Genomic DNA, 24,117 nt, shown 5'->3' with positions numbered 1-24,117 from the left:
ATCTTCTGGGATTACAAAAAAACTAATGTAACATATACACAAATACCATACAATACTAAGCCATCCATGTAGGTGAACTCTAAAGTCCTATCTAGGTGCAGCGCCCTCTATGGGCAGTTGTAGGTGGCCTGGAATGTAAGGTGAGATCTCTGATGATTAATGTTTCCCAAATTTTGGAAGTTTAATGCAACTGTATTTATTTAGATTTGGTCGATTTCTGAGAGCTGCTGCAGATTCTAAAAATAGTCTATCTTTTTTCAATTTACTGTGGTGGAGCATGGTGGATTTTTTCCAAGAGATCCTGTGGGTTGTATCCAAGACATGGTCAGCCAGACCTGACTGACCATAGCCGTGGTTGCAGATATATGACTTGTGTTCCTCTAGGTGGATGGTTGCTCATCTTTTGTAGAATAGATAAGGGTAGCAAGTTTGTGTTGGGGCTTAAATGCTGTGTAGGTTGTACTTTTTTTAAAATCTTGGCTATTTTTTTCCGAACAGGGTATTTTATAAATTCCAGGCACTGAGAGAGGAGGGAGCTGATCTTTTGTAGAATGGATAAGGATAGCAAGTTTGCGGTGGGGGTTAAATGCTGTGTGTCTATTTTTTAATGCTGATTATTTTTTTAATACTACGATCACTGTAGCCATTGGAGAGGAAGGTGTTGTATATGTGGTTGAGATTAGTTGTAAGGGCGGTTCCACTGCTAGAAGAAAAATTGTGGGCTCTCTTGGTTAGAGTTTTAATAATGCCATATTGTTGAGTGGGGTGGTGGTGGGAGAGTTTGTGAATGTATCTGCCTGTGTGCATAGGTTTTCTATATTCAGAAAGAGTTTAGAAATGCCATCACAATACCCTACATCCATGGTACATCGGAAAACATAGCCAAGATATTTTAAAAAAGTACAACCTACACACAGCATTTAATCCCCACCGCAAACTTGCTACCCTTATCCATTCTACAAAAGATCAGCTCCCTCCTCTCTCAGTGCCTGGAATTTATAAAATACCCTGTTCCTGTAAGCTGGCATACTGTGGACAGATCACAACCATCCACCTAGAGGAACACAAGTGATACATCTGCAACCATGACTACAGTCAGTCAGGTCTGGTTGACCATGTCTTGGATACAATCCACAGGATCTCTAGGGGAAAAAACACCATGCTCCACCACAGTAAATTCAAAAAAGAGGGACTATTTTTAGAATTTGCAGTAGGTCTCAGAAATCTACCGAATATAAATAAATACGGTTGCATTAAACTTCCTAAGATTTGGGAATCATTAATCATCAGAGATCCCACCTTACATTCCAGGCCACCTACAAACGCCCATAGAGGGCGCTCCACCTAGATAGGACTTCAGATTCACCCACGTGGTTGGCTTAGTATTGTGTGGTATTTGTGTATATGTTACATTAATTTTTTTGTAATCCCTGAAGATGTCTCAGTGACTGAGATGAAATATAGGAAGTATTAAATACTGTTTTAATCCTTTCTGAGTACTGTATACAATCCATTAACCCTGCAACATAATGGCATCATTTTTACTGTAACAAAACTATCTATATGAAAGAATGTTTCTCTGATATTGTCTTATATAGAATTTAGCTTTCATGTAGTTATTTTATTTTATTTCATATATTTATTGTAATTTTATTTTATTTTCATTTCATTTTATTTTATTTCCGTTGATCAATTCATTGTCTCTTCAGCATACTGTGTGAAATGTAATTTAGCTCTGTATATATGTGTGTGTGTGTATTGTTCACCCACCGATTAGAGATCCTTCGACACTTCTGCACATTTCAGAAAAGGAAAATCCATTCCGATAATAGGGTAATCAACCTGTCTTCTGGGATGAGTTTGTTTATTATTACTGGGCGGAAAATTTAGCTTTTCTTTTACGAACATTGTCGTTTTTAAAGTGTAACTATTTTGCTTGTATAACAGTTGGAAAAATGTATGTAGAGTATTAACAAAATTAAAAAAGGTATAGCATAAAACAAAAGTTTAACTAAGTTTATTTTTAAGAAAGTTTTCTATAAAATAAAAATAATTATACAGAAAAACAGTAATTTTTTCAAATGAACTTAGATATTCTAAACTTACAGTTGAGAGAAATGAGACACTTTAATGTCCTAAACTGATTAATTATTTATGACTGTTGTGACTCTTTTAACAAACTGATGTTTGCGGCGCGAGGCATTTCTGGTTTGTAGCACTCCACATTCTTCTTTAGACTGCCAACATTTTCCATAAGTTAAATTACTATCAAACCAAGTTTCATCTAGATACACAATCGGTCTTTTCTCCTCCCTGAAATGTCTTATTGCTCTCAAATACTGCGTTCTAGATAAAACAATGTCACTTCGCTCCATGATAAGTTTCCTTTTATTCTGGGACTTTTTAAAACAAAATCCAATTTCATGAAGTATTTTTCTTAAAGTTTCTCTTTTCCAAGGAAAATTTATTTTTTCTTTAAGCACAAGAATCAATTTCGGAACAGTTGGCACTCTTTTCTCGACCATGTAAAATTCGTGAATAGTTCTTCTTATAACGTCTACATCAAAATCATTCAAAGCTACGGTTTCGATGGTTTTCTTTCTCTGGTGCTTTTTTTAGGGATTTAAATTTTAGCTTACCTTCACCTTTTGATTCCCTATGAATTCTTTTAACAGTCGACCCCGATACGCCCGCAATTGCATTTACACGTTTCATGACTTGAGAAAGGGGAAAAAGGAGACAGCATTCTGATGATACTTTTTCGCAGAATGTCAGCACATTATTCAATATTCTTTTGCAAGAGCTACTGAAACGTTTAACAACAGCACTTTTTGATTGCACTGTATCCATCATACAAATTAATAATAAAAAAATAATGCAAAAAAAGCAACAACAAAATTTAAGCTACTATAGTATAGCGACAGACAAGAAAGCACGTGATTTCGCATGTTGGCGAACAATTCGTACATCCTTCATTTCTTTCTCCCCTTCAGCATGAATAGATTATTCTTGGCAAAATGCCAAGGAGAGAACTACAAACAGTGGCCATACTATACTAGAGACGATGACCATAATATGAAGGTCAAAACATCGGGAACTTAAAATTATTATTTATAATAGATTCCATAATGTATGTAAAATGAATGCTAATCATTGTGTAACACTAAAGGAAAGGCTATCGAACAAATAAAACATTTCAGCTACTTAGCCACAATTTTTAGTAAAGACAGTAAATTAAATATGGAAATAGACAGCATAATCAACAAAGCCAGTATGGTAGGAAGTCAACTAAATAAATTTATATGGAATAAGAAATTAGTCAAAACATTAAATGAGCTGTATACAAGAGAGTGTTCAAACCAATTTTAACTTATGGAGCTGAGAGCTGGGTTAGAAATAAAACACTTGACCAAAGACAAGAGACGACAGATATGAGAGTCCTGAGAATGATTAGGGGCATGAACAGATGGCATCAATGGCAATATCATATTAAAAACGAGGATATTCAGTTGAAATGCAGTTGACATTTTCAATACATCTGCCTATTTTCATTGTCTTTGTCTTGTTATTGCTGACCTTCATACCATATCTATTACAACAGTTATTCAATTTAGTCATGGAATCTTGCAGACTTGTAGCAGATTTATTTAGAAGTATAACATCGTCTGCATAAAGCAAAGAGCTGACATTAACATCTCCAATTTTGATATCAGGTTTAATACCAGTTTCCTTGATAATGTGATCCATATAGATAATGAATAACAGAGGGGACAATGTACATCCTTGTCTCACACCAGATTTAACATTAAACCATATTCCTGTACTTCCTTCAATTCTAACTGCTGACTTACAACTCAAATAAGACTAAGTATTGTTTGATATAATGCCCCATTGACACCATATAACTGTACCGTATTGAATAGCTTCTCTCTTAGCACCTTGTCATATGCCTTTTCCAGTTCGACAAAACTTAAATATAGATCTTTGTTATATTCCCACGCTTTCTTAACTATCTGTCGTAAAGTGAAGATCTGATCCTGACAGCCTCTATTTGGCCTGAATTGAGCTTGTTCTTCACCAAGCTTTTCTTCCACAATTCTTCTCAACCGTTTCTCAAGTATACTTGCATAAATCTTACCAGGAACACTCAGCAGGGAAATATCTCTGTAATTCTCACATTCAGTTTTATTTCCCGTTTTTATATGGGTACTATGAGAGCTCTACTCCAATCATCTGTAATTTATCCCTCTGTCCAGGCCTTCTGAACTATGCAGTGCAGCCACTGTAAGACTTTTATACCTCCATACTTCAGCATTTCTGGCCTAATATCATCTACTCCTGCTGCATTTCCACATTTCAAGCATGTATACAGGGTGTTCGGGATAAATTTGACAGTTTCGTAAGGAAAAAGAAAATCTTCTTTGTATCTATTAAATTTAATGAATTTACAAAAAAACATTACAGGCAGAGTTAATTACAATACTATCAACAAGATTTACTCAAAATAACCACCATTAGCATCGATCACAGCTTCAATTCTGCTTCGGAACCTCGAACAAGCTGATGCTACAGTCTCCCTGGGAAGGGCCGCAAAAACTGTTTTAATTTTATCCATTAACTGGGCTTTTGTATTACTGGAAGTGCGATTGGTGTCTTTTTCAACTGCGCCCCATACAAAATAATCCATGGGGTTAAGGTCTGGGGAGTTTGGAGGCCAAACATTTGGACTGGTGAAGTCGTAGAAATTTTCAGACAACCATTTTTGACTTTTCCCAGAGGTGTGGCAAGGGGCCGAATCCTGCTGCCATACATACGGCCTACCATTGGCTACCCTTGTTATCCAGGGCTTGACTACAGTTAGCAACTCCACGAACAAAGCCCGAATTCCAATGCCAGGGTTCTTCAACACCTGTTCCTGCAGATTTGCGAGGAATTCTGCTGTACGAACGCAATCAGATCGTCTGCTAGTGATCTTTCTTCTTGCTACATCCTCGTAGTCACCATTGCAAGTCTCTAGTTCATGCCTGATTGTTTTTACTGTATTCAGGGAGCATTGGGCAGCAGTCGTAATATCCTTATTTTGATGGCGGGCACGAATCATCATGATACAAGTTATTCTCTTCCATGATTCAGGTGGGTTCCAGCTATCCATCCTTTCTGACATCTTGTATATGAATGAAGAAGGGTCCAAACTTTTAAATGAAGAGAAGTGTGTGTTAATACATGTAACTTACGGAAAAATATAATTAATTATAAATATGTCAAATTTATCCCGAACACCCTGTATATGTATTCCTGACTGTATGCTTGTTGAGTGTTTTTTACCACAGTGCTATCATTCCTTGTTTCATTTAGTAATTTTTTAAAGTAATTACTTCATACTTCAAGGATATCTTTTTCTCCAGTTTTCATGTCACCTTTATCATTTCTAATTCCTTTTACAACACTCTTAACTCCATTTCTGAGCTTCTTCAACAACCTCCAGAAAATCTTGCCACCGTCTTGATATTTATTTTCTATGTTCTTATCAAAGTCTTCCCATGACTTTTGTTTAGCTAGTTTTACACAGTGTTTAGCCTTCTTACATTTGTCTCTGTATTCTCTAAGAGCACAAGCCGACTTATTTGCCAGGAACTTTTGATATGCTTTCTTCTTTTCCTTCACTGTCTCTTTAACTTTCTGTGTCCACCATGCAGTTCTGATTTTTCTATCCTTGCAGACAACCTCGCCACATGCCTCTTTGGCTGAATCAATCAATGTTTTCTTCAGGGCTTGCCAGTGAATCTCTAAGGTTTGGTTTCTGTTCTCAAACACTTTCATTTTTTTCTTCAATAAGCTTTGTGTATTTTAGTCTACAGTTCATATCTGAGAGCTGCTCAACTTTTATTCGCTTTAAAACTTTCTTACATGTTCTTCTTTTCAAAATGAAAATCAATTTCATTTTGCTCAAGACTAAATAGTGATCACTTCCAATTTCAAATCCTCTGTACACTCTGGTGCCCTGCACCAGGGAGAAAACATCACTATCGACAATAACATAGTCAATGAGACTTTTCTTATTCCTTGCCTCTTCACTCCATGTGAATTTGTGTGCATTTTTATGTTGGAACATAAAATATGTTACTACATAAAAAATATTAAACATGTTACTATAAATATTATTTCTGGAAAATTTCCATGTTACTCCTCTAAAATTGTTATTAATATTTATGGCTATTTTACCTATTTTCTTAAGGAGCACCCCTTGTTATGTCATTGACTTTTTTTACTCAATTCATTTAAAGTATTAATGATATTTTAAAAATATAGATAAATGGAAAATATGGAAGGTATAATTTTGGACATACCTTTGTAGAAATGCTCAAGGTTGTTTTCTTTTCGAGCAGCATCAGAAGTATAACAATAAAAATTATATAAATGAACTGAAAATATAATTAAAAGGGTGGGGGACAGAAATATGTGGGAGCTAAAAATGCGGAAGATCAAAGATATGCAAATTAAAAGTAGAATTATCAAAGATGGACTATAAAATTTTTTTAGGAAAAAAAAAATATAATGAATGAAGATCAGAGGTGGGAGTTATGGGGTTTGAGCTATTTAAAATGAGTGTCGTCTTTGGAGCTTGTGGACAAAGTGGAGGCTATGTCATATTGGCTTTAGAAAGTTCAGTTATATAATTTTTTTCATTATACTCCTGATGCTGCTCCAAAAGAAGACAACCTCGAGCATTCCTATAAAGGTATGTCCAAAATTATTCCTTCCATATTTTCTGTTTATCTGTATCTTTAAAATATCATTAATGCCTTAAATAAATTGAGTAAAAAAGCCAAATACAAGGGGTACACTCCTTAAGAAAATAGGCAAAATAGCCATAAATATTAATAAAATGAAATAAAAGATTTGAAATTAAAAATGAAATAAAAATATTGTTATGTTGAAAAAATTATATTTGTCAAAATGATATTCCACTGTATGAATATAGCAGCAGTGCTTGTAGTTACAGTATTAGTAGTTGATTTGTGATTCTGTTAAGCCTAACCATGCCCCATGGTTTGTCAACAGTGAAATTCATTTTCCAATTTAGCTGCAACAAGAAATGGCAAGATGTATACATATCTTCTTGCTACATCATTGAAATTAAAATACACATAGAAGCTTTTTATTCTAAGTACATGAAATATTCATCAAATGGAAAGGACACTCAAATACTCTAAATAAACATAACCAGTCTGCCATTACCAAAAAAAAACTCTCTGCTATCTGAGATACCCAGCTGTTGTGACGTCCTTCATGCAGTTGCAAATCAGAGAATACGGGCATATGTTCTACTGTGATATGAAATGAACAGCTGATAGACACAAGAAAGAAGGAGAGAGAATACACATAGCGGGGGCGTTGTAAAACAGCAAACAAATAGAAAAGGGAGAATTGTAAATGATTCCCTTTAAGAAATAAAGAAAAAATCTATGGAATGAATAGTTGTTTTTATTGTGGATCCTTGATTAAAGTTCCTACTGGAAGTTAATATATCTTCACTGTAATGTTTTTGAGTGAAGATTAGATGGAATGCCATTCTCTGTGTTTGTGGAACTGACAGTTGTCAAGTAAAAATGCAGGAATGTTCCAAAAGAGTTGTATTTTGTTTCAGTTGGATAGCTGACTTTTATGAAGTAAATTGTCAATTTATTCCATTCTAATTTCAAATAGAAACTGAATATGCTGGAAGTAAGGCATATATTTAAAGATAGAGGTCATCATCTGTTCATTGGGCATCCACAGATGCCGTATGGTCACTCTGATGCTCGGTGATGTGTCACAGAAATCTTTGCCATGTAATCCTGTTGTCTGCTTTTCTGGAGGCTTCAACTCTCTGAAGATCAGTCATTCCACATAAACTATCCATCCATCTCATTTACAGTCTCTGAAGATGGACCCTGAGCTTCCTGAACTTGCATGCCCAGTATCTCTAGGAGAGGTACAGGAAGCCTTAAAACTCACCAAGAATGGCAAGGAATAGGATGGTCTCCTACCCGAGTTTCTCAAACATCTCTACCAACGAGGTCAAACGTGGCTGGCTGCCCTGTTCTCAAAAATTATAACAACTGGAGAACTACCAAAACTATGGCGGGAAGCCAAAATAATTGCTGTGCCCAAACCAGGGAAAGATCCAAATAACGTCAACAATCTCCTTGCTTTGCTCCACCTTTAAGCTCTTTTAAAGAATTCTCCTTAAAAGAATTTCACCACTGATCAAAAGAGCACTCCTGATTGAACAAGCTGGCTTCAGGTCAGGAAGAAGTTGCTGTGACCAGGTCCATCCTGACAGCACAGATTGAAGCAGGCCTCCAGAAGAAACTTAAATCCAGAGTCACTTTCATCTACCTAAAATCAACTTATGACACAGTCTGGATCAGGGGCCTCCTCCTAAACTTAGGCAATATTATAAGGTGCAAAAAAACTTTCCAGCTCCACAACGATCTTCCACAGGGCTCTGTGTTAGCCCCTTTACTCTTCAACATTTACACATCGATATACCATATACCAGTTCAAACAAATACATGTACACTGATTACCTAGCAATCCTCCAACAGCCTACCTCCTTTGCCAACCTAGAAACAACTTTGAACACAGACCTAAACATGCTGGAAGAGTACTTCAAGCAGGGTAACTGAAGCCAAATCTAACAAAAACTGTGTCCACAGCATTCCACCTAAGCAATGCATAAAGGCAAATCGACACCTCTCTTTCTGTGGCGAGATGGTAGCACATGAGCCTCACCCGAAATACCTTGGAGTGAACCTGGACAGATGCCTAACTTATAAAAAGGACATCACCAACCTTTCCAACAAAATTAAAACGAGAAATAATATAATTTCAAGGCATGTTGGAACAACCTGGGATTGTGAGGCAGAAGTCCTAAGGTCGTCTGCACTAGCTCTTGCATTCTCTGCAGCAGAATACTGTGCCCCATCTGGGAAAGAGTGCACATAACAACATGATGGATACTCAGCTAAACTCTACCATGCACACAATTAGTGGGGCACTGAGAAGCACCCCTCTTCCCTGACTGCATGTCCTATCCAACATTGATCCATCAAATATATGGAGAAGACAAGCTTCGATTAAAGAATTTAATAAAGTAATGAGCAACCCACTCCTGCCCCTGCACCATACTCTCAAAATTCCAACTAGTCTTCATCTAAAATCAAGAAACCCTTTCTGGTCTATGGATGAACTCTCTTCAGCTGCCTTACCATCAACATCTGACATGTGAAGAGAACACCGGTCCAACAATCTCCAAACAAATGGCTTCCTGGTTGAAGATCCCTGTGCTCTGCAGCCTGGTTTTGCTCTTTCATCCTTTGTCAATGTGTCCAAAATATTTTAACTTTCTTCTGTCAATATCTTTAAGGAACCTTAAAGTTATACTGAATTTTTCTAACACCCATTCATTTGTACACCTTTCAGTACATGATATCCTCAACAGCCTTCTGTAACACCAAAAGTAACTATCCTTTTCTTAAATGACTTCTTTAGGTTCCAAGTCTCACATCCATAAGTTTGTGCTATTTCCCTTAGAGAACTTCAGGACTGATGAACTTGTTTTGATTTTCCACAGAAATATTGCTAAGTTTTCTGCTATGTCTGAGTCTCTAATTTGAATATATTAGCTTCTACCTTTCCAGATATTTTGCATTTAATGTCAGAAGACTAAGTATTTTAAGGTTATGTGTCTGTGTCAGGGAGTAGAAGGGTTATTAAATCTTTTTAATATACAACTTTATTTTATATGTTGTGTGTGTGTGCTTTGTTAATGAAGTATATGAAAAAGAAAATTTTGTTTTTTAATACATGTAGCATAATGAAACACCAAATTAGTGAAACACCAAATACATAAGCCTGGAGATAGAACCGTCAAAATACAGGTTGATTCCAAAGTATTGTTGTTGTTTCTGGTTTGAAAATTATTACTGGCCACAGAAACCTCAACAATAATTTAGAATCACCCTGTATATTATGTATATGACAGGATTATGAATATGTAACAAACAACTAACAGAAGAATAGTTGGAAATCAAGATAGTAGAGATTGTTGTTCAGGTGGTTGTGGTGATTTGTGTAGCACATGGCTATCAAATGAAAAGGAGAAGTATAGTGTGCTGTTATCAGCAAAGCTGTGTACTGGGTTGGCAATCAACATGAGTAGATCACTGATATACAGAAGGAAGAGAGTGGATGAGAGAACTGAGTCCTATGGAACCCCAGCATTAGTTGTGTAGAAAGCTTCCTTTATTGAAAGCTCAAGGAAGCATCTAAAAACACTAAGGATCCCCACACAATGTAACAAAAGCAAGGATTAATCCTGCACCAAGTTTGGTCTGCTTTCATTAAAAATTTAAAAACTTATGTATGCATACAGTATTAGTTGCATAGAAGATAAGGATCCCTCAGCCATCACACGTAATGCAAATCCAGTCAAAAGCTGGCATAGTTACAGAAGTCAATGGGGATGAGACCAAATGATTGAAGTTTACTTAATAGACCTTTGTGCAAGGGTGTTTGTTGGGGTGTTTAAGGATCAAAGCTGTATAACTGAGAGGAGACCTCCACATAGCCTTTAAAGGAATGCGGAGAACCGACCAGGGCTTCTGACCTAATGTCCAATCTTCAACTTCTCGTGGTTCACCCTGTTGGGTATCTATTTGGATACTGAACGAACGAGGATGGGCTGGCAATTTGGGATTTAGCCGACCAAATTGTATTCTTATTGGTTAAACCAAAATAAAAAATGATGGTACAACATGACAAAATTTCATGCCGGCTGGGGCGTTGCCTGGTTAAACAAGGCCCCCGTTCTTTTCGCCAGGGAACCAGGGCGAACAGAGAAAAGTCAGCTACTGGAACAAATCTGAAAACAAACCCCAACTCAACATCACCAGAGTTAAAGATCGATACTATAAACGTAAGAAGACTGATTGGCAAAGAAATGGAGCTAGCTGAGGAATTAGATAAGTACCAGATTGACATAATAGGGGTGACTGAAACAAAAAAGAAAAAAACTGGTGAGATCTTTCTGAGCAATAAATACAAAATGTAATATTCAGGCAATGACAATCGAACAAAAGAAGGAGTAGCCATAGTATTCAACACAAAATACGAGGCTAATCTTCTTGAATGGCAGTCAGTCTCAAGTAGAGTAATGTGGGCAAATATGAGAATGGGGAACTGGACAATGAGACTTATTTGTGCCTATGGTCCCACAGAAGGTTCTACTAAGGTACAAGTGGAGGAATTTTTTGAGGCTTTAGAAAAAGCAACTGACACAATGAAAAATGAAAAGTTGGTCCTTGTTGGGGATCTAAATAGCAGAGTAGGAAATGATTGTGAGACATACAAAAATATTTTGGGAAAATTTGGAAAAAAGAGCAAAGCTAATAATAATGGCAAATATCTGTTGGATTTCTGCTCAGGACATGGACTGGTTATTACTAACACCATGTTCCAACATAAAAATGTGCACAAATTTACATGGAGAGAAAAGGCTAGGAATAAGAAAAGTCTCATAGTGTGTCCTGGTGCAGGACACCAGGGTGTACAGAGGATTTGAAATTGGAAGTGATCACTGCACAAGTCTTGAGCAGGATAAAATTGAATTTCATATTGAAAAGAATAAAATGTAAGAAAGTTTTAAAGCGAATAAAAGTTGAGCAGCTCTCAGATGTGAACTGTAGACTAAAATACACAAAGATTATTGAAGAAAAAATGAAAGAGTTTGAGAACAGGAATCAAACCTTGGAGATTCAGTGGCAAACTCTGAAGAAAACGTTGATTGATTCTGCCAGAGAGGCATGTGGTGAGGTTGTCTGTAAGGATAAAAAAATCAGAACTCCCTGGTGGACACAGGAAGTTAAAGAGGCAGTGAAGGAAAAGAAGAAAGCATATCAAAAGTTCCTGTCAAATAAGTCAGCTAGTGCTCTTAGAGAATATAGAGACAAATGCAAGAATGCTAAACACTATGTAAAACAAAATGTAAAACTAGCTAAACAAAAGTAATGGGAGGACTTTGGCAAGAATATAGAAAATAAATATCAAGAAGGTGGCAAAATATTCTGGAGGTTGTTGAAGAAGCTTAGGAATGGAGGAAAGAGTGCTGTAAAAGGAATTAGAGATGATAAAGGTGACATGAAAACGGGAGAAAAAGATATCCTTGAAGTATGGAGTAATTACTTTGAAAAACTGCTAAATGAACCAAGCAGTGATGATAGCACAGTGGTAAAAAACACTTACCAGGCATGCAGTCAGGAATACATATCCATACTTGAAGTAGAAAAAGCCATCAAAGGCTTGAAATGTGGAAAGGCAGCAGGAGTAGATGATATTCGACCAGAAATGCTGAAGTATGGTGGTATAAGTCTTACAGTGGCTCCACTGCATAGTTCAGAAAGCTTGGACAGAGGGACGAATTCCCGATGATTGGAGTAGAGCTCTCATAGTACCCATATATAAAAAGGGAAATAAAACTGAATGTCAGAATTACAGAGGTATTTCCCTACTGAGTGTTCCTGGCAAGATCTATGCAAGTATACTTGAGAAACGGTTGAGAAGAATTGTGGAAGAAAAGCTTGGTGAAGAACAAGCTGGATTCAGGACAAATAGAGACTGTCAGGATCAGATCTTCACTTTACGACAATTAGTTGAGAAAGCAAGAGAATATAACAAAGATCTGTATTTAAGTTTTGTCGAACTGGAAAAGGCATATGACAAGGTGCCAAGAGAGAAGCTATTCAATACGCTGCAGTTATATGGTGTCAATGGGGCATTATATCAAGCAATACTTAGTCTTTATTTGAGTTGTAAGTCATCAGTTAGAATTGAAGGAAGTACAAGAAGATGGTTTAATGTTAAATCTGGTGTGAGACAAGGATGTACATTATCCCCTCTGTTATTCATTATCTATATGGATCACAATATGAAGGAAAGTGGTATTAAACATGATATCAAAATTGGAGATGTTAATGTCAGCTCTTTGCTTTATGCGGATGATGTTATACTTATCAATAAATCCCCTACAAGTCTGCAAGATTCTCTGACTAAATTGAATAGCTGTTGTAATAGATATGGTATGAAGGTCAGCAATAAAAAGACAAAGACAATGAAAATAGGCAGAATCATTGAAAATGTCAATTGTGTTGTGAATGGAGAACCTGTGGAACAAGTAAAACATTTCAGCTATTTAGGCACGATTTTTACTGAAGATGGTAAATTAAATATAGAAATAGACAACAGAATCAGCAAAGCTGGTATGGTGGGAAGTCAACTGAATAAATTCATATGGAATAAGAGAGAAATTAGTCGGAACACTAAATTAGCTGTATACAAGACAGTGTTCAAACCAGTTTTAACTTATGGATCTGAGAGCTGGGTCAGAAGTAAAAAAACAATTGACCAAAGACTAGAGACTACAGATATGCGAGTCCTGAGAAAGATTAAGAGACGTGAACAGATGACATCAATAGCAATATCATATTAAAAACGAGGATATTAGGAAAGAACTTGACATTGTCAGCATCCAGGAATGCATTAGCAGAGCTAATCTCAGGTGGTATGGTCACTTAAACAGAATGGGCGAGGGAAAGATTAGCAAAACAAGTGTTCTCTGACAGGTTGGCAGCAAAACTACCCAGAGGAAGACCAAGATATAGGTGGATTGATACGGTACAAAGTGCCTTAGACGATAGAAATATAAGATCTGATAATGTTGGAGTCTTGACAAGTAACAGACTGATTTGGAGGAAAATTGTAAATAGGAAATTAATAATGATGTAATTTTTTTTATGTAGTACTATCATATCCTGTACACCCCTTGAGGGTACATGTCAGGAATTTGATGATGATGAAGATGACCTTTGTGCAAGTGAAAAATCTTGGAGATATGAAGAGCAATTATATTCCCCAAATTTTTATGGTGTTTGTCCAGAGATGGGTAACATACATATGTAGAGCTCCTGTTGATCACCAGTATGGATTCCACCAGTGTTAATCAACAGGAGCTCTACATATGTATGTCACCCATCTCTGGACAAACACCGTAAGTGCTTTCAAGGTAGTGTAGGAGTTGAATATTGATTGTTCTCTCCATCACTTTAAGAAAGAACTGAAGCTAGGGAAAGTGGACAGCAATTTAATGGTAAGGATTTATCACACTTCTTAGGAATAGCTTGTACATTGACTAGTTTCTGTGCTGCAGGATACCACTTGAACATGAAAGCTAAAAGGGTGAAGTTAAGTCAAGCATCCTAAAGGTCTGGAGCACAGACCTTTAGGATGTTAGGAGAAATTAAATAAAATTCTTATTTCTTTTTTGACAAAAGGTCAAAGAAGGCATTGTGTGGTTGAAATGGTTGGGGAGCAATTGTCAGGGTCACCCATACAAGAATCAGAGAAGTAAGAAGCCAGGGGATTGGTTTTTCTGTGAATGATGATGCAAAAGAACCATCAAAGTGTAACAGTTGTGGAAGAGTGCTGGACAGAAGTCAGAGCTGATGGCTTTGACAAGAGACCAGAAGGCATGACTGCTATTTGGGCAGGATGTAATTTTCCTGCTTTTAGCTCTTTCTAAATCCATTTTGGATTAGCTGATAATTTTCGTGCAGCTATTCAGTGTGATTTAGTATAAGCAGTAAAGGAAGATGGAGTTTTGGATGAGAGCCAGTTATAGAATGTCCAATTCTTTACTTGTAAGTTAGTGGGAGCATAGAGTGCAATAGGAAATAGATGTTTCCATACTTATAAGGATTATTTCTGTGACGTCCCAACGTTTTAGACATTGCCATATTTTGAAATGTTGCTCACCAATATAGGCTAAATAGTGGACAACCTCAGTTTTGACCACAATCTAGTACTACTTCACTTAGGTTTAGAACTGGAAAATACTCCTAACCATTCATCAACTGGGGAAAGTTACTTAACACAGTCCGTGAGTTCATAGGCCCAGTCTCAACTATCAAATCTAAAGAAACAATTACCACTTCGATAAAAACAAATAACAACAGCACTCCAAGCTGCTACCTTTACAATACCATGCTCAAACACCAACTGTCTCCAAGAAGAAATCAAGAATCTCATCCATGAGAAGAACAGAGCTAGGTGCCATATCATAGAATGCTAGCCCTTGAAGACCAATAAACCCTCAACAGAGCCACCTATTCAGTTCAACACACACCGAGGGACCATCAGAACTAACAGTGGGAAATGAAACTTGTCCCTAAACACAGATGATCATTCAAAATGAAAGATAATAAAGGCTTTCAGAACAGGTTGCAAATCCCTTCCACCAATTCATGGTGAAAGATTTTGTCTATCATGATGCTGAGAAAGCACAAGCTTTCAATGACAGTTTAGAAAAACAGTGCAGCTCAAACTATACACATGCAGACCTAAATTTCATTAGACAAATTCATGTCACTGTGGACCACAAGCTGAATGCACAAATATCCCAAATGACATTTAACCATCATCATCATCCACTGAAATACGAGAAATAGTCAAGAAACTAAAGATCAGGAAATCATCAGGACCAGATGGGATTTCCAACAAGGTCATCAAACAGCTATCCCACAAAGCCATTATGCACCTTGTAATCATTAATGTAATGCTATGGGGAACTGCTTTGCTTTCCCCATCTCAAAATTGGGGAAAGCAAAGCAGTTCCCTCAGAACTACTACCCAATCAACCTACTTTTTTGCCTAGGAAAGATTGTCGAATGAGTGATACTGACAAGATTGCAAAAAATCACAAGTTAAGAAAACCTCCTAACTGACGAGCAGTTTGGCTTCCATGAGAATTAACTCCACTGTACAACAAATTGTGAGAGTTGTAGAACACATCAGTGTGAGATACAATTGCAAACAGCACATCATCTTTCTTGACATTGCAAAGGCATTTAACAAGGTATGGCACAGAGGGCAACTCTAAAAACTAATCGACATCAAACTCCCATTAGGACTGCCAGCCTTATCAGTTCCTCATCTTGAGGATTGGAAGCTTAATGTGAAACTGCAGGAATCAGTTATATGAATGACATAACCTGTATGGCCATTACAGCAGTCGCTCTATAAGCAGACGATACCACAGAAGTGGCCTGATTCCTAAGGCCATGATTGATGACTGAAAATCTGCAGAAATAGTTTAGTAATAAATAATGAAAATAGTTTAATAGTGATCCTTCAGTGAGTACCTCTTTTTTTTGGGGGGGGAGTTTACCTCTCCCAAAACTATGTGATCTACAAGTTCACAGTTTTTGGAGAGGTATCCTCCCCCCCCCCCCCCACACACACATACATTAATAATACCCCAATAAAGGGCAAAACCAGTTGCCCCTTTCCATAATACCTAGCATTATACACTAAAAGGGTGTGTGTTTCGCATTATAGGATACTAAGGCAATTAACATGAGGTCATTAGCTCCTATATACAAGTAGCATAGTCGTTAATGTAGAAACTCTTTTTTCAAATATAACATGGGCTCCAAACCTTTTGGTAATGAACTTTAATCTGTTAGGGAAATAAACACTGGTATTCAGTGAATAAGTTTCAGAAAATTTTGTTTACTTACACTTGAATAAAGGATAAAACAAGAATATAATTTATTCACGAGTTTAATATAATTTGCAACCAAGTGAATAAAACTTGCTGCTAGCTCTTTAATGTTGTGTGTGTGTGTGTGTGTGTGTGTGTGTGTGTATTCCTGATGACGATGACCTTAACATAAAGGCTGAAACATAGAATTTTAATGTGATTAAAGTTTTTGTATCCCAGATGACAGTCAAGACCATAAATCTTATATAGTGTTGATCACCATTCAATTTACACTGAATGATGTGAGTAACATGCACTAGACAAAACTGAAAGCAAGATGAGCTTCTGGATACATTATGATCAAGCCATATTAGTTTTGGGACAGTGGCATATATATCGTTTATGCTTTTCAACTGGTGTGGCAGTAACTATAGACAAAGCAACTGAGCTATGTGGCAAATACACCGTATAATGCGAGCACTGTATACATATTGATATGTATTCTGGTCTGTATTTCTCGAGTATTTTCTACTTGTCCATCACTTCTTGTTTCATTTAACAATCTTTCAAAGTAATTCTTCCGAACATTTAAGATATCTTTATTAATTCTGATTCCTTTTCTAGTACTATTTCCTCCATTTCTAAGCTTTTCAATAGCCTCTAGAACATTTTGCCACCTCCCCAATAGTTATTTTCTATATTCTTACCAGTCTTCCTGTGATTTTGTTTTGCTACTTTTATACATAGCTGATCCTTCTCACATATTTCTCGCAGAGTTTGTTGACACAATCTGGGAAACCCTACTCTAGAGATCAAACATGGAACTTTTTCAAGCCATTTCAGGCCTCCAATAAGCAAATTGATTGCCTCACACTAGGTGATGAAATTTATCTTCCACCTAAAGACAATCACAAACATACATGACCACAGCAGGATTCAAACCTGCAGCCTCATGGTTAAATATCAGAAATGCTAACGACTCAGCCAACCAGACTAGAAGTCGCCAAATGATGATCACTCTTTATTTGCTCACTAAGCCTAATTGCATATACATTTCTTACTTTCCACCCTCTACATTCCTTGGCCTATAGCAACACCCAACTAAATATCTCATCTTATCAATCTCCATCTCACACCATACTGTTTCAAAAATTCTACCACTATTTTCCCCACTTATCTCAATATTATCCAGCAACCATCTGATAAAGTGTTTAAGTTTGATCAAAATATGGTGAGGATTGTTAAGTTTAAAAGCAAATTTGATTACCTGTATGCACCTTATAAAGAAATTCACATATTGCATGAAAACAAAAAAGAAACAAACATCTATCAAAAGCTATTTCATCTCTTCAGACACCAGGCAATAAAAACTAATGGAACATTTAGGTAATTAATTATATTTCTGTATTCTATAGTCGGACATAATTTTCTGTTGTACTGTTTAGATAAATATCACATATGATTTAAAAAATTTTTTATTTTCATTAAAACCCATACATATTTCATTATGTATCTAATATATAAACAGACAAATTTAGGCTAGTTTTTCACTTTGGAATTTGGCCCGTTTGCTATTTTGCACTTCTAACGTAATCCCAGTCAATAATGAGGAATTACTGTTACAGTGTCATTACTGTAATATATACATTTACAGTATATACAGTGTCATTACTGACTCTGAAATATGTACATTTGTTAAAGTGACTTAGAAATCACATTTTCTGTGGCATGAAATAACATTAAAGGACAGCAACAAAATGGCTGCAATACATTTATTAATTTGAAACTCTTTTTTCACACATAGCATGGGCTCCACACCTTTTGCTAATGAATTGTCAGTTAGGAAAATAAACACTGGTATTCAGTGAATAAGTTTCAGAAAATTTCTAAATTTCAAATAAATCCAATAATATAAATAGCAATACTCATAAAGCTTTTACTCAGAATTTATTAAGTATATACATACCAAAAGAATTGACCTTGACACAACACAAGGGGAGGTCTTGCTAAACTCTGTTAAAAAATCCTGAAAGAACAATATGCGAGTTGCATTTATTTAAGGGATGGAAAAATACAGCTCAAGCACATAGATTTAAAGAGAAGAAGAGGTGTATGTGTCCATGTAGAAGTTGGGGAGAATTGTATCTATATCACAAAGAGACCATAAGATGCTTGTCACAATCTGAGTGCTACGTGTCAGAAAACTAGCAAATTAATATCAAGTTCAATAAATTAATCATTCTTTTTTTTTTTTTTCTGGTATCGTTTATACTATGAATCACTTTTAGGAATATTACACAACTCCATGGATTCCTAGGATTCATCACATACCCAGGATTCTACATTGTATATCATGGAAAAATTGAAGGCAAGTTAGCTTATCCTGTACAGAAGTAGAAGATTTTTTCCCCTACAAACAGTTAAATTTTTCATCTATAACTTGCATACAGTCAAATTGGCCCTAGTACACATGCAATTTACAGACAAAAAGTTGTGGTAGATGGCAATGTGAGCAGTCGATAGATTGTTGCATAATATGTTGACAATGGTGCTGTATATAGATGGAGGATTAAGTAGTGCAGACAGTGGGTTGTGTAGAGTGGAGTGTCCTCCCACTATGAATCTTTGGGCTCCTTGGAGATGTCACATAATAGAAGATTATCTCATCCAAACAGAGATAATCATAATTGGAGATTTTAATATTCTTCGCAATTCTAACAGGTTCAACTTTTAGTTGATCATTATGGAAGAGACTCGTCCATAATGATCTAATGAAAACTGTTAACTTACCTATCAGAATTCCAGATCATTCTCCTAACACACTGAATGTTTTCTTAACCAGCACTCCCTCCAAATGCACTACTGATGATGTTTGATCTGACACCTTGTCTATGTCCCCATCCCCACCCACAGATTATCCTTTTACCAGCCAATCTTGGCCTTGTATCCTATAGTACGAGTACTATAATGGTACCAAGTTGGAATGAGATGACTTTAGGAATTTTTATGCTTTTTTTCCATAGTGTGTATGTTGTTTTGCTCTCTTGATTAAAGCACTTGTTCTGATCTAATAACAAATTATTCTTGCTGAGATGGGTGCCTTTTTTCCACATTTTTCTCAAAATCTCTAACCTTATCAAAACCCTGGTTCTCCAACAAGTGTGCCAAAGAAGCCATGGACTCATCATGGAAGGGCACTCCACACCAACACTGACACATAATGCAATCATCATGCAACCATAGTATTATTATTATTATTTTCTTGCTTGTAAATTGTGTGAATTTTATGACTGATTTGACTGCATGAGGGATGAAAAACATCGATTTTTTTTTTGTGAGAAAACACCTTACCACTTCTGTATTAGAGATCAGCTAATTCACCTTCAAATGAAAAGCCTGTATGTTGGTAGATCTTTCCTCAGAAAAAACATGGAATCGAAGAAAAATTTATCACTTGATAAATTTTGGGTAAAAATTTGTTGTCAATTTTCAGTGAGAAAGCATGAGTTTGTAACTCTGTTGGATCCTCATGCTTTCAGTATATTTAAGTGAAATTGAATTTTCAAAGTCACTGCAGTCCTAATGAAATGTAGAATTACAGTAAATTTGATGCCTACTCTATCTCAGTTCTTTCCCCCCCCCCCCCCCCCACACACACACGAGAGGTCCCAAGACCTATGACAGGACACTGCTGTATGTGGATAAGTAGGTAGAAGAAGAAAAAAAAAATTATGGATATGTTTTTGAAGACATTGAGGCTATAGTCACCAGTGAAAACAGCATGGAGGATGACTGCTCCAAAGAACAGAAGTGTAGGAAATGAAGACCAAGGATGATCAAACTGTATGTGGGTGTTTACTTGCAGCTGCTCATGATATATGAGTACAAAAAAAGTGGAGGGATGGTATCAACCAAATCAGTGAAAACAAATGAAAATGCCTATTTCTAGAAGAGACAATGTATCAATAGAGCATCCATGGGAAACTGACTAGAGGCAGTTAGTGATGGGGAGGCTATCAAATTGCTCACTTCTGTATACAATGAATCATTCTGAGGGAAGTTTTAAGTGCTGCACCTCAAATGTGGGCACAGCATTCTAAGGCCGGATGGATTTGAGCTTTATAAAGTGTCCGTAGTTAAGCAAGAGAGAAATAGTGTGTGTGTGTGTGTGTGTGTGTGTGTGTGTGTGTGTGTGGAACAGAAAAGAATACCAAGCTTTATGGAGGCTGAAGAGGCTATGGCCCTGATGTGCTTATGTTAGGATAGATTAGATGTGAGGGTTAACCCCAAGGAGAGAAAACTGGTCTTGGTTGGAAAGAAGAATATTGTCAAAAGGGAAGGACAGAGCAGCATGGTCTTTCTTCCTGGAAATCAGACAGAATTGCATTTCAGTGACACTGCAATTCACCAGGTTATCCTCACCTCACTTGAGAATGGCAAGGATCAGTGTTTAAGACATTGGTTAAAGAAGTTATCAAAGAGTGACTTACCTGAGAATAGTACAAGGTTTGAAAATGAAAAAGTGGAGTAGTGGGTACTGTCATCGGCAAAAGATATGAATAGAATTGCATTTCAAGTTAAAAGGATCATTAATATACAGATGATAGAGTGTAAGTGATAGTACTGAGCCTTGGACACTAGCATTAACTGAAAAATCTGGAGAGGAATCTGGTAAATTCATTTGCAAAGGAAGGAGGAATATCCTAAAATGGTAGCCTAGTAAGAAGGCCATGGTGAAAGACTATCAAATGCTTTAGTAAATATCAAGAGCAACCACTTGAGTTAGTTTCTCTGAACTTTTCCAGGGCCTGCATCCAGAGGTAGGCAAGGAGATCTACAGTGGAATGAGAATGGCAGCAGAATCCATACTGATGATCACAAAACAATTGATGGATTTCTAAGTAGCGAAGCAACTGGCTGTTGATGACCTTTCCATTATTTATAAGAGTACTGAGGTCAGAGCAATAGGGCAAGAGTTTGATGATTGACTTTCATCTGTCTTTTTGGGAACAGACTCAATAAAAACTTGCTTCCAGGCATCACATGAGTATGACAGCTTGAAGAGATGATGAAGGATGGGTGGGAGTTATAGAGTACAAGGTTTTAGTACAACTGGAGGAATAATCATCAAGGCTAAAAGTCGCATGTACCAAAACTAATGAGTAGTATTTTTCAGATGTTTTTCTGACAAATCAGAACAGGCATACTGTGGATAGTCTGTGGAATTAGTATTACTTCCAAGCAGTCTGAAGACTCATCGCAGGAATTTTAACACTCACAGACTATAATAACTATTATACCTTGCCACGAAGACATTCAATGTTGGAGTACTCACCATCCACTCTAGCAACATATTCTACTCATTAACCACCCACCAAGCAAAAGATTTCCTTTTCAATTCCTTGCTCACGACCTTTGTACAGTTTCCAGGGATGGCTTCTCGTTCACACCTCATCCATTATCCTATGCAAAAATTCTCCTATCCTTTGAGAGGAGCCTATCAAATGTATCTATTTGATAGGCTCCTCTCACTAACTTATATGTCTCAATCATATCACCCTTCCTCCTCCTGTCTGCCAAGGTCTGAAGACCACATACCATCAATCTGCCCTCATATTCAATATTCCAGTCCTGAGATGATCAGTTATTTGTCCCTGAACTTTTTCCTTATGTTTTCTTATCACCAATATAGCCAGATGAGTCCACAGAAATCCAAATGAGGCCTAATTAATACTTTATACAGTGGAACTATCATTTCTTTATGTGTCAGCATTCTTCACATCATAGCAGCAAATTTCTGGCTAACCCTTACAACTTTTGCAATGTGTTCCCTGAACTTCAGTTCCCTATTCACCAATATTCTGAGAACCCTTGCCTCCACCTCTTGAAGCAAAGTTCCTCCAATATGGTAAACCTCATTCCATCTTCTCTGGATTGAGACGATGGAATGAGGACTCACCTCATTTCATTCATGAAGTAACATTGAAATGACATCCATATTCTTCAGCCCAAAGCACCAACCTATTCAAATTGTCCTGTAACAACAACATGTCAGAACTTTCTGACATTACTCTTCTTAATTTAGCATCATCAGCAAACAAATGAATATCTCCTTTCACACCGTGAACTATTTCACTGATATGTAAATTAAACAAGAGTGGTCCTAAACAGAATCCTGTGGTACTCACTCATTCCCTTCACTTTTTTTCTTTCTTTCTTTTTTTTGGGGGGGCATTGCACCTGGATACACAACTTGCTGGCTCCTATCAATCAACCATCCCTATAACCAAGCTACCAAATGACTATCCATCCCCATATCAATTTTACCGGTAGTTTATCATTGTTAATAATTTAGGGATACACAACACACGTGTGTATCCCTAAATTCTTAACCATGAATGCTGACCACCGTGTAACCTTAAAGGAAAGAATTGTCATAATCCATGGAGATTTGATCCACAAGCAGTGCAGCCACTACAGTAAGATGAAAATATGTGTTTCTATATAAATTAATCGACTAGCCTTTCTAAAATGATGTAGAGACAGCAACCTAATACCCAACTACATTATGTTAAAAAAAAAAGTTTACTTCAGCTAAAGTGCTCTGTATTTATGCCTGTTTGGAAAAAGCTTTGTTAAGAGAACAGATCCATGAGGCCTGCAAAAACTTAGCAGTTACCCAAAGCTAGAACAAAAATTAGAGTGTTACAACAAAAATTAGAGCTATCTAGCTACATTAATCCAGATATTTGGGATATTCTAGACAAGATTACAGACAACTCGGCCAAGCACATATTACTTAAAAACAAAGAAAAACTAGTAGCGAAGTTCCAAGCATTAAAACAACAAGAAAGCAACATACAATTGGGATGCCATATCCAGAGGAACAGTCAATTACAAACCAACATTACTAGGGGCAACCAATCACCCATAAGCAAAGTCAGGAGCAACCAACCATCACCAACAGACCACGGCCAAGTTGTTAACAAATCATGCTACAACCTCAACCAACGAGAATTCTCTCTGCTGAAAAAAGGTCTGAACTATGCCATTGCACCGAGGTCATTAACAAATTAGATTTCATTTATCATATTGAAAGAAGTCTAAGATCCCTCCCCTCTAATCTAGCTGACAAAATTTGAATGGAAACATCATATATATTAAACTCAAATAAAAAACTAAGTTGCAACCTAAACAAAACAGAAAAACTGGCGCCGTCAAATCCTTAAAAAATAACAAATACATCTTAATCACAAAAGTGGATAAAGGTAATGCTACCACTGTCCTCAATCGGACAGCTTACCTAGAAAAAATGAACCATTTGGTATCAGACTACAACATGTACCAAATGGTGAACTACAACCTCACTAAATGCATCAAAAAGAAAACAACAGAATTAATTAAATTCATGATCACTAAGCCAGAAGAAACAACCAAAAAACTAATACCTCATTATGCCCATGCTCCCAGAATTTATGGCCTGCCAAAAATACATAAAACAAACACACCATTACCTCTGATAGTTGAAGGAATCGACA

The 24,117-nt window shown here is 36.6% G+C and overlaps 1 protein-coding gene across 2 annotated transcripts in view; it reads right to left on the bottom strand.

Annotated features, from left to right (window-relative positions):
* Positions 1 to 24,117, bottom strand: part of Naa35 (N-alpha-acetyltransferase 35) — a 440,678-nt gene that overhangs the window by 165,315 nt on the left and 251,246 nt on the right. For both annotated transcript variants that reach the window (XM_090406587.1, XM_090406588.1), the window contains exon 12: positions 18,546 to 18,605. In XM_090406587.1, coding sequence (XP_090262713.1) covers positions 18,546 to 18,605 — 60 coding nt within the window. The remainder of the gene's footprint in view (positions 1 to 18,545; positions 18,606 to 24,117) is intronic.

This window comes from Typopeltis vanoorti, chromosome 16, assembly GCF_054136105.1.
Source record: "Typopeltis vanoorti isolate ZY-2024b chromosome 16, IOZ_Tvanoo_1.0, whole genome shotgun sequence".
Lineage (NCBI taxonomy): Eukaryota > Metazoa > Arthropoda > Arachnida > Uropygi > Thelyphonidae > Typopeltis > Typopeltis vanoorti.
Note: the sequence above shows the minus strand (reverse complement) of the source record. Positions and strands in the feature narration are given on the sequence as shown.